Below are 14,443 nucleotides of genomic sequence, written 5' to 3' on the forward strand. Positions count from 1 at the left end.
AAGTGTTCTAATTTCAATTGTAACACTTTTAGAGAAACATTAAAATTGAAAGGAACTGAAATTTTCTTTAAGATTTGTTCTTTCTGGTGTCTGCTGGCTTCAGCGGGTGGTGGGTGCCTTGATACATGTGAATATCAGTCAATATTTTAGTATGTCGAGATCTGATTTCCTGTTCTGATAGAGTTATTTCTGAAGCAAGCAGTGTGCTTTGAGAAGCAAAGCTTCCCCCCCTCCGCCCCAGCTCTCTTCTTGCCTTTGCTACCAGCCAAAAGCTTACTTGTCATTTCTTGATGGATCCCACACCTTAATAATTCTCAATATATGTTTCTGAAGTGTTTGAAGACAGCATTGTCAGAACAGTCTGTTGAGGGACTTTAGTCTGTTCTTCAACTAGACACAAAAGAGTTCAGATCACTCTCTGGAAAACCATACTTTAAGGATTTAAATATTTTTTTATTTTTAAAAAATTACATGTTTCAAAATGATTACTTTCCAAACAAGGGTTGGGTATGAAAAAAGTACCCAAGAGACTTGATTGAAGGTTGCCTTTTACTGCAATATGCCAAGGAAAGTGTAATAGAAATAGAAATATTATTAAGCACCATGCTCAGCTGAAAACAGTGTCCAGGACTTCCTGTCCCTGATAACCAGTAATTCTGCACTGTTTATTCCAGCACTTAGTCGTAAAAGACCACTGTAGGATTTCTTTGCCTTGTCCTGATTAAGTCTGTCTTCATTTGTCAGAAAACATTGTTTTCCTAAATGCAGTGACTCTGTATTTGAAAAGGTTGAAGTTAGAGACCTGCTGGACTGATTTCCACAGATGGGTTTCCTTCCATTTTGAGATCCAGCTGCATTTCTCATGCTGCCCACTATGGAGAACAGGCTTTTTTGGCTTCTTTTGCAGTCCTCATTTTTATGTGGCCCATTCCTGTACTTTGGGGTCTAAGTACTATTGTAATGTAGCTGGTGTTGTGTGTTAGAAAACAAGAGTAAAAAAAAAAAAAAAAAAAAAAAAATTCAGTCCCTTAGGCTGCTGCAGAGGTTTTTTATCATGTCTGAGATGAGACAGACTGTGGAAAAGGTAATCCCTTTGATAGATCTGTCTGACGGGCTGTCTTCTTTCTTTTGTCCTGTAATAAAAATGTAGGAACTAAACTTTAAAATGTTCCCTGTTTGTATAGAAAGAGAAACTTGGAAAAAGGACAGTAGTACCCCATAGCTGTCAGGTGCGGACAATGAAAGGACAAATACACAAAATAAGATGTCTGTGAGGAGTTTTTACTGCATAGATTTTTATTTTAATATTTCTATTTTTTTGACAAGGGTAGTGCTATGGAAAGACAAATGACTGCTTGCAATTAGACAAACAACTGGCAGTGACAATTCCACAAGTTTATTCCTGGTTTTGTTGTATAGATTCTGGACGAGCTGCTCAAACTTTAAGGTGTTCCATAGAATAGCAATTATCAGACAGGTTCTTGTGATGCCTCTGTGAGATAACTCATTTATTACTTGTCATTGTCTTGGCTGGCTGCAGGACAAAAGGCTTAGGTCAAGATGTATGAGCTTACAGTATAACAGATGTGTAGAAACTAGTGCAGGACTACATGAGAAAGAAACCCTGATATACTGGGTTTCTCTATACCTCTATACCTAGAGGTTTGTGTAAGCCATTTTCAAATCATCCACATCTTTCTCTGGGGCCCCTCTGAATGTGAGCTCTTTTTTCTGTCTCCATTGTCTGAACAGATCTCTCTTTGCTCCTGCACCTACATTCTTTTTGGTTTGTGTGATATGCATATCTCTTTACTGAAGCCTGAGTTCTTCCACAGAGCTCAGCTTTGGACATGGATGAAGGTCTTGAGTTCAGGAGGGAGAGAGGAATGGGGAAGAACAGTTAGGTTCCAAAATGGACATTTTTCTGTGTGTATGAACTTTTAGGAGGTGGCCTTTAGGTAATGAAGAGGAAATATTTTTATGTTATAGCAAGAAACAGAAGTTAATTGTATTTTCCAAAGGGGAAATTTTGCAAGAGCACTGCCTTAGCTTAAGGTACTGGCAAAGCATGACTGTCAGCAATTGAATCTCGGACCCAGACCGGCAGGGAATCGGGATCGTTTGTTCAAAGGAGTGAGTTGGTTTTATACACCTTTCTAAGGCACAGTATTTCCTTACATGGTGTGACCTATCCTGTGTTGCCACTTCAGCAACACACTTCATAGGGGTCTGCCGTGTGACACCACCTCCCTCCCCCCAGGGTTCCGTGGAGACAAGCCTCTCTGTGCTGCCACGTGCCTCTGCAGGCAGGTTTTACAGCTCACAGCTCAATTCTCTTATAATTCCCCATACATGACTTCAATCTAATTTGGAAGGATTGCTTTTAGATCTTTCTCTTAGCCTATGCAATATACAACTGTGCCTGCAGAACCCAGAAATCCATTGATTCAGCATGTTTTCTTTGTCTGTCATTGAAAAGGAGTGTATGGAAGAGGGGGGGTGTCTACATATAATTGTTTTCATTTTGCAGGGATGATTATTGGAGATTCAGTAGCTGACATTTTTATTTCTGAGTTAATACCAAGTTCTGCCGTTTTGTGTTTGCTATTTTTCCAATAACCTTGTCTAGCAGAGCTTTGAGGATAAAGGCATTGTTTTTGTCTGTACACAAGTGTTTCTGCACTCAGTTCACCTAAGTTCTCATAGCAGTTGAATTGCAGGGAGCATTCAGTTCTTGTTTGATACTCATATTAAGCACTCTGGTATTGTTAGAAAAGTCTACTGCAAAAAAAAAAAGCTATTCCTTAGAGAGGAATGATGTGAGATGTGATCTTGGCAGATACTTCTTCGAGTGTCTGTTTAGGTGTTTTGGGAAACATTTATGACCATTTCTAGCTCCTGATAATTCTTCAGTCTTTAGATCTCAAGGGGTGTTTCATTTATCAATGAGGTCAGTGATAATTTACAGTCTAATGAACAGTGTTTTGCTAGGTGAAGTTTCCTAGGTGATTCACCAGGTCAGTGCCAGAGCTGAAGAGGGCCTGTCTGGGGTCATTACACCCACTTAAAGTACTATTTAATATATTATTTTGGATGATGTAAAAACTACCATCTAGCATGTACTATCTTTTATTGTTTATGAGTGTGTCTCAGGAGTGCAGTTATAAGCAGCAAAACAGATACTCTCTAAACTCAGAGAACAAAATTACTTCTCTATTGCCAAAGAATTATGAATTCCATTGTTTCATAAATTTGTTGGTTGACTATATTTATTAATGTGAGCTAACTCGTGTCTTCTGTGGTATTTCAGTGCAAAAAATGCTGATGATTTGACGACACGATCTGTTATCTGAATTTCCATTTCAGATGCTGCTCATCTGATGTGGTTTGAAAGGCTTTATGTGTGGCTACAGTGCTTTGAGAAATACATTTTATATCCAGCCATAATACTGAATGCACTCACCATTGATGCTTTCTCAATTAGTAAATACAAGAAGCTTGGTACACAGTAAGTAGATTATAACTCAAAGCATGTGATTAGTAGAATATTTGATTTTAGACTGAAGACTGAGAAATTGAATTTGTTTTTAAATAAGCCTGTAATCTTGTCGCAGTTTGCTTTCACACATATTAGTTCAGAATACAATAATCATTGGCTTTGCTGCAAGAAAAATGCAAAACTACCATAGCACACTAAAATATGTCTCCAGTGAGAGAGAGTGAAATTAAAAGATTAAAGAGCTATATATAGATATATACGGAAGGTCTAAATGTCAATTAAAAGCAAGGCACACTATACCAGGCTGCAGGTGTTTGATGGGCATAAACTCAGTGGGGTAACTAGAATTAATCAGATGAAAATGAGGACTCTAGGCTGGATATCAGGAAACATTTCCTGAGGATTTTTAACACTGTGCTGTAGTCTCCCAAAGGAGTTATCAGAAGCTTCACCACACAAGTCTTCTAAGGCAAGACTGAATAAAATATTTAACAGTATAGAAAGGTGGGTAGTCCTGCATTAAGAGTGGTTTGAGAAGGGTGGGGGTACAAGTTTTGATGAAGTCTGATGTTTTAGATATTAAGCAGAACTGGTGATGCTGATCCATGGTCTCACAGTACGATCCTTGCAGACAGCCTTTTATGGTAAGTATTTTAGTCAGTGACTTGCCTGCTGCAGATATTCAGCAGGCTTAGTGACTGCAGTATCCCCAGTGAGCAGAGTTTCTGCAGTCTTTTTATCAGAATGACAGTGATGCAGATGATAAAACAAAGAAACAGCCTTGGAATGTTCCAGTAGCAGGAAAAACTGCTGGGAGGTGGGGGAGAGTTCCTCAGTATTCATAATAATACAGTTTCTTAATTTCAAATATTAGATAAAAGAACTTTGGTGTAAAAATTGCATGTTGATTTAATTATTTCTCTCTCTTGAGGAGCAACACAGCTTTAGGAACTACACAACTACAAGGAAGAGGCAGCCCCTGCTTTTAGGGTCGACACTTGGTCTAGGGCATTAGTCAAATTTTCTGCATATTTCTACCAGACAACTACTTTTCCAGAGAGACTCTCACCAGTCACTCATTGATGGCCTTTGTAGTTCCCCACTGACCTTTTTTCTCCCCAGGCACTTGGAAGATGCTACAGCCAAGGTGCTTCAAGAGTTCAGGTGTATTGACCAGGGTGACACTGAATCCACACTCATCCTCTATTTAGTTCTGCAAGGCTGGGAGAATTAAAAGTAGTTAGAATGCCATTTGTTACTAGTTAGCAGACGTGACTGAATACATGCACAGAGCAAATATGTGGGGGTTAGGAAGGTGCTGTTTTTACATAGTCATTCCTCCAAGCTAGGTTGCACTTTCAAGTATCACCTCCCTCAAGTGTTCAGAAGAAATGAGTCAGACCCCCAGAAGTCTTGAGATAAAAGAAAGTAATTACATTTGTCTGCCTCTGTTTGGCCTGTGGGGGAATACCACAGCAGTCCTTTCCTTCCCCATCCCCCTTGTGTCTGTGTGATCACCTGTGTAAAACCTGTTTCCCCCTTTTCCTTGTAACTCTGGTCTATCTATGAAACTTCCAGTATTCCTTTTCCTCTTGCTCTCCTCTTTAATACATTCTCCCTGCAGCTGCCATCCAAATGCCACACACAAAGCATTCATCTTCAGATCCTACCTCTTTAACTCTGTAAGCCCATGAGGGATCCTGGATTTTCCTTGCTACTTCCATATACAGTGTTACTGAGGGTTGTACTTGCTGTGCTTTAATGCATGCTTTAATGCAACCTGTTTTCTGTTGCTGGAACATTCCTTAGTTATTGACCACCCAAGGATCAGACTGCATCATGCTGTAGGGAAGGGAAGTCACTCTCCCACTTTGTGTCTGAAAGTGTCTGAGGTGGTACATTTTGTGTGATTTCATGTCGGAGTTTTCCTCAGATTGAATTCATTTTTTAAAGAAGCTTCATCGTGCTTTGTGATTTAAAGGACTGAAGCAGTTTGCTTCTTGAGGAGGCAGAACAGCTGCTTTGTAGTCAGGAGTTTGCTTGAGCTTTCCAGACCCTGATGTGCTGGTTATTAACAGGACCCATGCTGACAGCGCCTGCCCCTGTTACCGGCCACAGAGGCATTGGAAATCAGCCCCCCTTCTCACACTCCCTTACATCTTTTCCCAGGAGTTAAGGCCCCAGGAGTAGCATCTTGTGTGGCAGTATTTTTAAAGAAGAAGGAATAATGAGCAAATTATTTTCTGTTGCCTCTGAATGCATTATTTTATAAAGTGTCATTTTTTGGTGAAAGTTTCATCATGGTAACAGGCACAGTGACAAAAAAGTCTTCCTTTTGTTCTATAATCTGTAAGTTTCCCTGTGAAAATTTCTCCATGTTGCAAGAATTTTCTTCTTTCTAAAGAGCGAGTTATACAACTGGTTCATATAGGATGCACTGGGATGGCTTCTAGTGGCTTCAGAATCTATTTAGCTTAGTCATTAGGTTTTCCATTCAGAAATGTGGGGCACATTGAAAAGAACAGCTTCAACAAAGTGGAAAATAAGGTCAGCTTGGCATTTCATTCCAACAGTAATGCCCTGCCGATCCTTTGGAATGACCAGCACTCAAATAAAGTTGTATCTGCATTACGGGAGATACACAATAATGAATAAATGACACATAAAAGAAAATCAACCTGGAAAATAGGAATCTTGCTAGGATGGTGAAAACCTGTTGAGAGCTTTCTAGCCTGCCACGTGTCAGTCATGGCAGCAGGTATTCTCCTGGTTAGCAGCAGGATGAAGGAGAACCTTCAATGCATTTTGCAAATACCTGGCCTACTTTCTCACTCATTATGCATTGAAGTCCCCACATTTTAGAAGACATAGGCACAACACAATTTCTTTTCATCTGATGAATTACTATATAGAATAGTCAACTTTCTGATCAAGAACAATGGTAGGGATTTCAAACACTTCACATCTATCCAGAATTTTGGCAGTGTGTAATGAAATTACAAGTAAAATTATAAATTGTGTCATCAAGTGAAATTTCTTGTAATTAAAAAAGAAAAGGAGTTTAAGATTTTTTTTTTTCAAATTACAGTAATGTATTGATGAAAGTGCCAAGATATTTCCCAGACTGAAATTTTATTTTAAGAGGGATGTAAAAATGTCTGGTCTAGATTCTTGGGTTTTAGTAGTTATTACTATTTTTAGTACAGAGTTCATTCTTTTTTACATCTTATGAATGTGTGATAATGATAAGGGAAAAATACAAAATTGCACATAAGTAAAATAAATGTGATGATTTCTGCTATTACTTCTATATACTTTTAATAAATAAGATATGTAGATTTAGATATGTATAACAATCTAAAATACATCTGGTACGGATATTTGTATTTAAGAGCTTCTTAATTTAATGCCTTATGGCTTGATTAGGTTTTTCTCTCTGCTTTTTTTACAGCTGTGACATTATCCTGATAACAGTTGCTGGAATGAAACTCCTTCGCTCCTCATTCTGTAATCCTATTAATCAGTTTGTTACTTTGAGCTTTACTGTGATCTTCTTCCGATTTGACTACAGAGACATTTCAGAAAATTTCTTGCTGGATTTCTTCATGATGTCCATTGTGTTTCATAAGGCAAGTTTTAGAGCTCCTGTAATTTCTTTGAAAAATTTATCTTCTCAGTGTCACTTGGCTGATCAATACGTGTTGGGACTTTTTAGAAGTAATGAATGCTTATGTAGACTCAGATTGTTGGTACTATAGAGGAAAAAATCTGTTAAAATGAAAAAAAAAAGGCTTTGATTAAGTGTTTTTTCTGGCTTTGTGCAGTGTTTTTCATCTACTTTTTGTTCACGTGTTGCTATGTAAAGTTCAGAATTGTTGTTTTCAAGAGGAGAATCCTCAATTAGTTTGAAAGAGCCTCCTGGGTCATTAGTACAGGACTGCCCTCTAGATCAATCACCTGGTGTTTTTATCTTGGTTTCCTTTGAATGCTTCTAGTGGTTGACTCAACAACTTCCTTTGGGAAATTATTCCATTATCTAATCACCCTCATAATAATAAATGTTTTCCTAATGTCAGCCTTAACATTTTTCTTTTCCTATTTTCAGTCTGTAATCCTTGTGATGCTGCCCTTAACCTTAACCTCAGAGCTCCTTCCTCTCTCTTATTGTTAACTCTTGAAGTGTGCTCCAGTTGAGTTTATTTAAAAACTACCGACCCCTTTTTGAATCAGTCAGGTCAGACCCTGTCTTTATTTGGAATCTAAGCTGTTTCACTGAAAGAATTAGACTTAACTGATACCTCGAGAAAACGTGGGAAAGTACTGAAGATTTGAAAGTATTGATCCAGGGGTAACTGGTGAGGTGTTTGGCTTTGTTGTTCTTTGTTTTGTTTGGGTTTTTTTTTGCTCAGGTTTCTTTGCTTGGTTTCTTTTTCTAAAATATTCCTACTGTATGCGTGAGTATGACCCAGCTAGCATCACTTAGTTTCTGAGAGAAGAAAGACATGGTTCCGTGTTGATTGCTGCATGTGCTGTGGAGATACTTAGCCCTTCTACACAAGTGCCATCAGCTCATACTGCTGTCCATGCCCACCTGGAAGTTTCAGGCTTCTTACAGAAAGGCCCAGTTCATTGGTGTTACATTGGGAGTGCCCAGTCATTCAGGGAAAGAATGAAGGAGAAATTAAATGCTTTTTCTGGTTTATTTCTGTGCTGCTGTAAGGGAGGATGAGAAATGAGGAATCACAACTCGGTGAGGTAATGAGCTCACTCCTTTTGCTGAGCTCTTGGACTGCACTCCAGCAGAAGCTTCACCTGCTTCAAGCCTTTATCCTCAGACCTGTTGTTCTGCTCTCTCTCTGCTGGGGTGAGAAGGCAAGGGCTGGAGAGGAAGGGCAGAAGAAAAGGAGTAGAAGAGATGATACAAAGTTCTGCTTTTTAGCAAGATCCCCCTCCACCATGCTCTGTGATCCTAAAACAGGACTAGAGTAATTTTTTAAGCTTCTTAGCTTGGAGTGAAAGATAACCAGTGAAAGTGATGCAGAGTTTGCTAGCATTATGCCAGTTTTCAGTATTTGTTTCATTGTCATGTTCCCTAGAGAAAGGGGTGAATTTCTGTCTCCAGAGAAGTGTATCACTGATGTGCATCAGTGGAAGTCCCATGTCTGAATGACGGTTTACTTAGTCCTGAAACTCATTCTCTAAAAACCTCTTTACAGGATCAAAAAATTAGCATGCCAGAATTGAAAGTTTCACTATTTGTTAATTCTTTTAAAAATGTTTACCTCATGAGCATATCACAAAATACTGCTGAGAATTATTGCATGTTTTTGTAAGAAAGAGATATAAAGTCTTTTCAACTGGATTTTTTACAATGTTACTTGGGTAGATTGAAGCTACTGTTCACAGTAGAAAGCCTAGTGTTAGCAATGAAAGTAAGATAACGAAGGATGCTTATTAAATTAAGCAGAGATGTTTGCTAAAAAAACTACTGCTTACTAGAGTGAAAGCTGTACTGCAGACATGTTTTGAAACTTTAGTTTTAGCATTAATCTTCAATCTTCATATCTAACAATATCTGAAATTTTGCAGGTCATTAGTTCAGCAAGTGGAATTGTCCTTGTTCCATTTGAAAATTCTAAGTCAAATGGTTGAATTATTTATATTACAAAAGCACGTGCAGTTTCACAATGATCATTGGAACCAATATGAAAAGTAGCATTGCAGATGATAGCAATTAAATTCCTTTTAATTTCAAATCATAAAGGGCATAAGTTTTCTTTACCCCAATTAACGTTTGAGCTTTAATTAGCTCAGCATTGTGGAACTTAGCAAAGGATGTGATCACTTGAGGATAAAGATGATGTGTGTTTATTTCATACTATAAGCCCTAAGCAAGCTGCATCCACCTTTGCTCCTAAAAGCTTTATGAGTCTTCACAGAGTCTGTCTGTATTTCAGTCATTTTTATGTTTGCAATTTTTTTTTTTTTAAATAAAAAGAAAATCTGAAATACTGTCTATTACTGTGACCTTTAGCTATGCTGAGTTTATTACACAGCCATGACTGATTTCTGTTTGCACATTGAAAATGTCAGTTTACCACCCTCTCCATTAGGGAACACTAGAAGTGCTGTGTCTTAGTCATAGGGATGGCAATTTTTAAACAAGGTTACCCCACATGCTTTCAAAGCACAGTGGTAATATTTTTTTCTTCTGCCAGGCACTGGGGAAGAAAGAATATAAATTCAACAGACATTCACTTGTGCACTAGTCACTCTTGAAGCAGATTATATGGAATAAAACTTTGCTAATCATGTTTGGTAGAGTATTTCTGAATATCTCAGTGGTTGTGCTTCCCTTGTTTTCCCCCTTGTGCAGTTGATTTAATGTCATTTAGTCAAATCAGAAACTCCAAATGAGCATACTGCTCCCTGAGCAAGTTGGGACATGGAAGTCCAAATTGTTGCTCACAGATTTTCATCTCTGTTAGCCAAAACACCCACACTGAGGCAACAGAGAGAACAAGAGAGTCTATTTAGTTCTATTCCTGAGAATTTTTTTTGCCACTTTGGATTTTCTGTCTTTTTAACATCATAGGACTTACTAATGTGGCACAGTTAATTCAGTTCTTTTTTAAAAATGATTAGCTGTTTACATTTTGACAATTCACAGAATGTGAAAGCACTAAATGTTGATTAGGCATATGCAGAGTATACTATTTTGTATTTCAAATTGCCTTGGGAAGGAAGCAAGATAAACATTTAGGAAAGGTTTTACTTGTTTTTGAGAATGATTGCAACTTTCAATTCAAGTGAAACAGGACTTCTCCATCTTTCTTAAACTAAGACTTTTAATGTAGTGAGCCCAGGTTGTATCCTTGACTACGACCTGGGATTCTTCTGTCCAAAACTCCTGTTGTCTATAATCTTTAAATCAGAGCTGAATGGCCTTCTAAAAAGTATGTGATTGCTCATTCAAAATGTGTGGGTGTCATGCTTTGATGTATATTCTGCAGGAAGTCAAACCAGTTAATCGAGACAGTCTTGGTCTACATGACTCCATGTAAACTTTTCAAATGAGCCAGTTGTTCTCCCTGGATGTCTTAGGAGGTAATGTCAGTGCAAAGGTTAATAAGAATGTTCACATTAAGTGAAAATGGAAACCTACAAGAAACTGAGAATATATTCTTCATAGGCATAGCAAAGATGGAATATGTAATAGGACTTAGGAGATTTCTTCCTAGACTTTTAACACTAGGAAAAATTCTGAGAGTCTTTCTTCTAACAGGGTAAAAAAATGTGGAAATATTAAATGATTTGAATAAACTATTCGGAACTGATAAAAAGATGGGCCTTTCTTCCATCCTTTTGCTGTTTACTGACATAATATTTAACTGAGGAAAAACTCTAACACATGCAAAAGCTATGAGAGGAAGAGCATATGGATGGTTAAATGATGTTATAGCTCATCCAGTCCATTTTTCTTCAGTGTGATAAAAACAAACAAAAAGTAAAGCAGTAATGTACCCAGCACTGCCTTCCTTGGCAGATGTGTGAGATGCTTTTGAAGGATGTCTGGAGTAGCTGTTCAAGAAGGAACCAGTATTTGAAGTGTGAAGGAGAAGCGAATGCAAATCATTCAAACAGCAGGGATATCAGTTTGGAACTGGCTGAATGTTAACAAGGATGCTCAGGGCAAGACTTGTCCCCAGCTCTTTTGCTGTGCTCTGTTAGAAATGTGGTTTTCCATTTCATCCAGTGCCACAGGCATCCTCTAAATTTTGCTGGTGAAAAGGAGTCGTAGTATCTCCCTGATCTGCTTTTGGAATCTCAAGTAGAGCTGATGTTGAGCTGAAGGAGCAAAGACAGCAAAAAAACTGGGTAGTGTGGCAGTGGATGCTCCTGGTGGTAGTATGCTCTTGGCTACTACAAAAGCCTAGTGGGAGGTTCTTGCCAGTCTCTTCACTCCTGGGAACATGCTGCTAAACTGGCTCTTACCAGCAACTCTTTCATCTCTTCTGCACCACTGAGAAGTTACACCTGAGCTTTGGAATATGGACTTTTGACAAATCTGTGCAGCTTCCTTTAAGCCCTAAAGAGTGAGGCACCCCTAGCTTACACACTCATCTAGTACATGGATCTGAATGGGAATGATAAGACCCAGTGCCATTAACCTTCTAATGTATAGGACTACAGCTTCTTGTCTCTCATATGTTACTGTCAGGTAGTTTAATGGCCTCTTAATTTGTGTGTGTGGATGAACTAATTAGCAATACAAAAATATGAAATCACCTTGTATTTTCTTATCATCAAGTCTTCTGAGGGTTCTGAATTTGTCTTCATGCATAAGGCAAAATAATCAAAGAAGCAGAGCTTGTTAAATTTGCGTTCATTAACACTGAATTTATTTGCCTAAGTACTCTTACTCCTGCTGAGCTCACTTAAGTATACAGTTTCCCTGTTTGATATTTTTTCTTCTTTCCCAGAATACATTTTCCAGCTAATAAGGAATCCACATTTTTAAAAGAATTTTTCTCTTTCTGTATACTTCTTTCTGCCATAGTATCCAAGACCACATGTTGATGAAAGATGATCCCTGTCAAAGTAGATCCAGCTAAGGCAGCCAGTTTGGAGCAACCTGGCAGACCTGTGCTGATCAGGCTTAACTTTCAACATCCACAACACAATCCCTTGGACAGGAAAGAAATTATGTGTGTCATCTTGTTTTCCTTCATTTTATGAGAAAGCGCTGCCAAGTGCATTGACCTTCTTGGTGCTTTGCTGAAGTCAAGTAATTAACCTATTGGATCTTTTTATTGCCTTTGTGGCAATAAAACTCTTGGTTAGTTGGCATGTCCCGTTGATTTAGGTGCTATTTATAAGTCAAAAGCCTCACTCTTTTTTTCTTTCCTCTTCTGATTTTTCATCCTTCTCTAAATTTGATGTTTCACCTTAAATCTTCTGGGACTAAGTTGTTAATTCATATTTTAATCTGTTCCTTGCCATTTGTGCATACGGAAATCCAATGTCTTAATCATCTGCAGCCTCTTGGCTCACAGCTGTTTCCTCAGCTTTTGATATCTGGCATATAAACCCTTTTAAGACACTTTCTGCTGAGTAAAATACCCAAGGCTACATCTGATATTTGACAGGATAATCCCAGTGGTATTTTCCATAGACTCCTTAACTCTCTTGGGCACTGTACAGTTCATGTTTCCTTTTAATATTGGAGGAATGGTTTAATTGATTTTTCATTCAGCCTTCTGTCACTGACCTCTTTGTCACACTTCATTCCTTACACTATTCCTGAATTACATTTTCTCTCTTTGTTTTGGTGGTTTTTTATTTTGTCTAGAATGGGGCAAGTGCACTTGGGGGTGCAGGGAGATGTACACCCACTCCCTGGGTCGGTATGGCTCACTATGCTCCGAGGACTGTGTTGATGTGCATTCCTGCTGATAGAGGCCTGTTCGGGCTGTGTTGATGCAGGAACTGAAAGAGAAACCTGGACTACTTCAGTGCACAACTTTGTGGTTTTTCTTATGTCCACTTTTACCACAGAATGATAGTATGGCTTGGGCTGGAAGGCACTTAAAATATCATCTAGTTCCAACTCTCCTACCATGGGCAAGGACACCTTTCACCAGATCAGGTTGCTCAAAGCCCCATCCAACCTGGCCTTGAGCACTTCCAGGGACAGGGCATCCACAGCTTCTCCGGGCAGCCTGTTCCAGTGCCTCATCACCCTTCTAGTGAAGAATTTCTTCCTAATACTTGATCTAAATCTCTTTTAGTTAAAAACTATTTCCCCTTCTCCTATCACTTCATGCCCCTATAAAAAGCCCCTCTTTCCAGCTCTCTTGTAGGTCTCCTTTTGGTACTGGAAGGCTGCTTTAAAATCTCCCTGGAGCCTTTTCTTCACCAGGCTGAACAACCCCAACTCTCTCAGCCCAACTCTCTCTTCATAGAAGAGGCACTCCATTCCTCTGACCGTCTTCTTTGCCATTCTCTGGACTCACTCTTAACAGGTTCCTATCTTTCTTGGTCTGGGGACCCCAGAGCTGGATGCAGTGTTCCAGGTGGGGTCTCACCAGAGGAGAGCAGAGGGGCAGAATCCCCTCCCTGCCCACGCTGCTTTGGATGCAGCCCAGGACACGTTTGACTTTCTGGGTTGTGAGTGCACATTGCTGGGTCATGTCCAGCCTCTCACCCACCAACATCTCCAAGTCCTTCTCCTCAGGGCTACTCTCTATCCATTCTCTGAGCTGCCTGTGTTTGTGACTGGGATTGCCCCAACCCAGGTGTAGGACCTTTCACTTGGCTTTGCTCAACTACATGAGGTTTGCATGGGCCCAATCCTTTAGAAAAGGAAATTTCTTGGAAGATACAGTGTTGGCAGAAGCCATGCCTATGAAAGCTTTGCTGAAAAGGCCTGAATCAGTGCAGCTGATGAGTGCACTCCCAGCTTCACTGATTTATTTTGCTTGTCTGGCCCTCTGCATATCAAGCTGATGAGCTCTGATCTTGTCCTTTTTGTCCACCTTGGGATGTGCATGAGTCTGTTTTTTTAGAGTCACAGGTTCCTTCCCTGGGCTCTTGCTATCAGCTGACAGTGTAGGAAGAAGCAGCATCTTCCATGAGCAGATTCAAGGCTCTGTCAGGTTTTGGCATCATCTCATTGTCATAATCCTTATCATACATCTGGTTAACATTTAACTTCAATTGTAAGGCTTTCAAGGCTTGCTACTCAAACTGCTTAAAACATGCCTGTCTTGTACAGTGTCAGTGCTAGGTGCTGAATGCTGTGTGAGGAATATATTCTTTCCCCCAAGGTTTGATATCAGAGACTTGGACTGATTATATTTTGATCCTCTTGTATGTATTGTATTAGACAATGATTTTGAAGCCCACAGTATAAAGGCTTCAAGTGTCTGTAAGCGTATACAG

General features: G+C 39.2%; 1 protein-coding gene across 4 annotated transcripts in view; it reads left to right on the forward strand.

Moving 5' to 3' along the window:
• The window catches only part of PCNX2 (pecanex 2), a 150,712-nt gene that overhangs the window by 73,452 nt on the left and 62,817 nt on the right, over window positions 1-14,443 (forward strand). For all 4 annotated transcript variants that reach the window (XR_004238804.1, XM_032102299.1, XM_032102301.1 and 1 more), the window contains 2 exons: window positions 3,367-3,508; window positions 6,951-7,128. Coding sequence is in view for 3 of the 4 variants with exons in the window: in XM_032102299.1 (XP_031958190.1) it covers window positions 3,367-3,508; window positions 6,951-7,128 (320 nt within the window). In the remaining variant the exon portion in view is untranslated. The remainder of the gene's footprint in view (window positions 1-3,366; window positions 3,509-6,950; window positions 7,129-14,443) is intronic.

This window comes from Corvus moneduloides, chromosome 3 (genome assembly GCF_009650955.1).
Source record: "Corvus moneduloides isolate bCorMon1 chromosome 3, bCorMon1.pri, whole genome shotgun sequence".
In the NCBI taxonomy this organism is placed as follows: domain Eukaryota; kingdom Metazoa; phylum Chordata; class Aves; order Passeriformes; family Corvidae; genus Corvus; species Corvus moneduloides.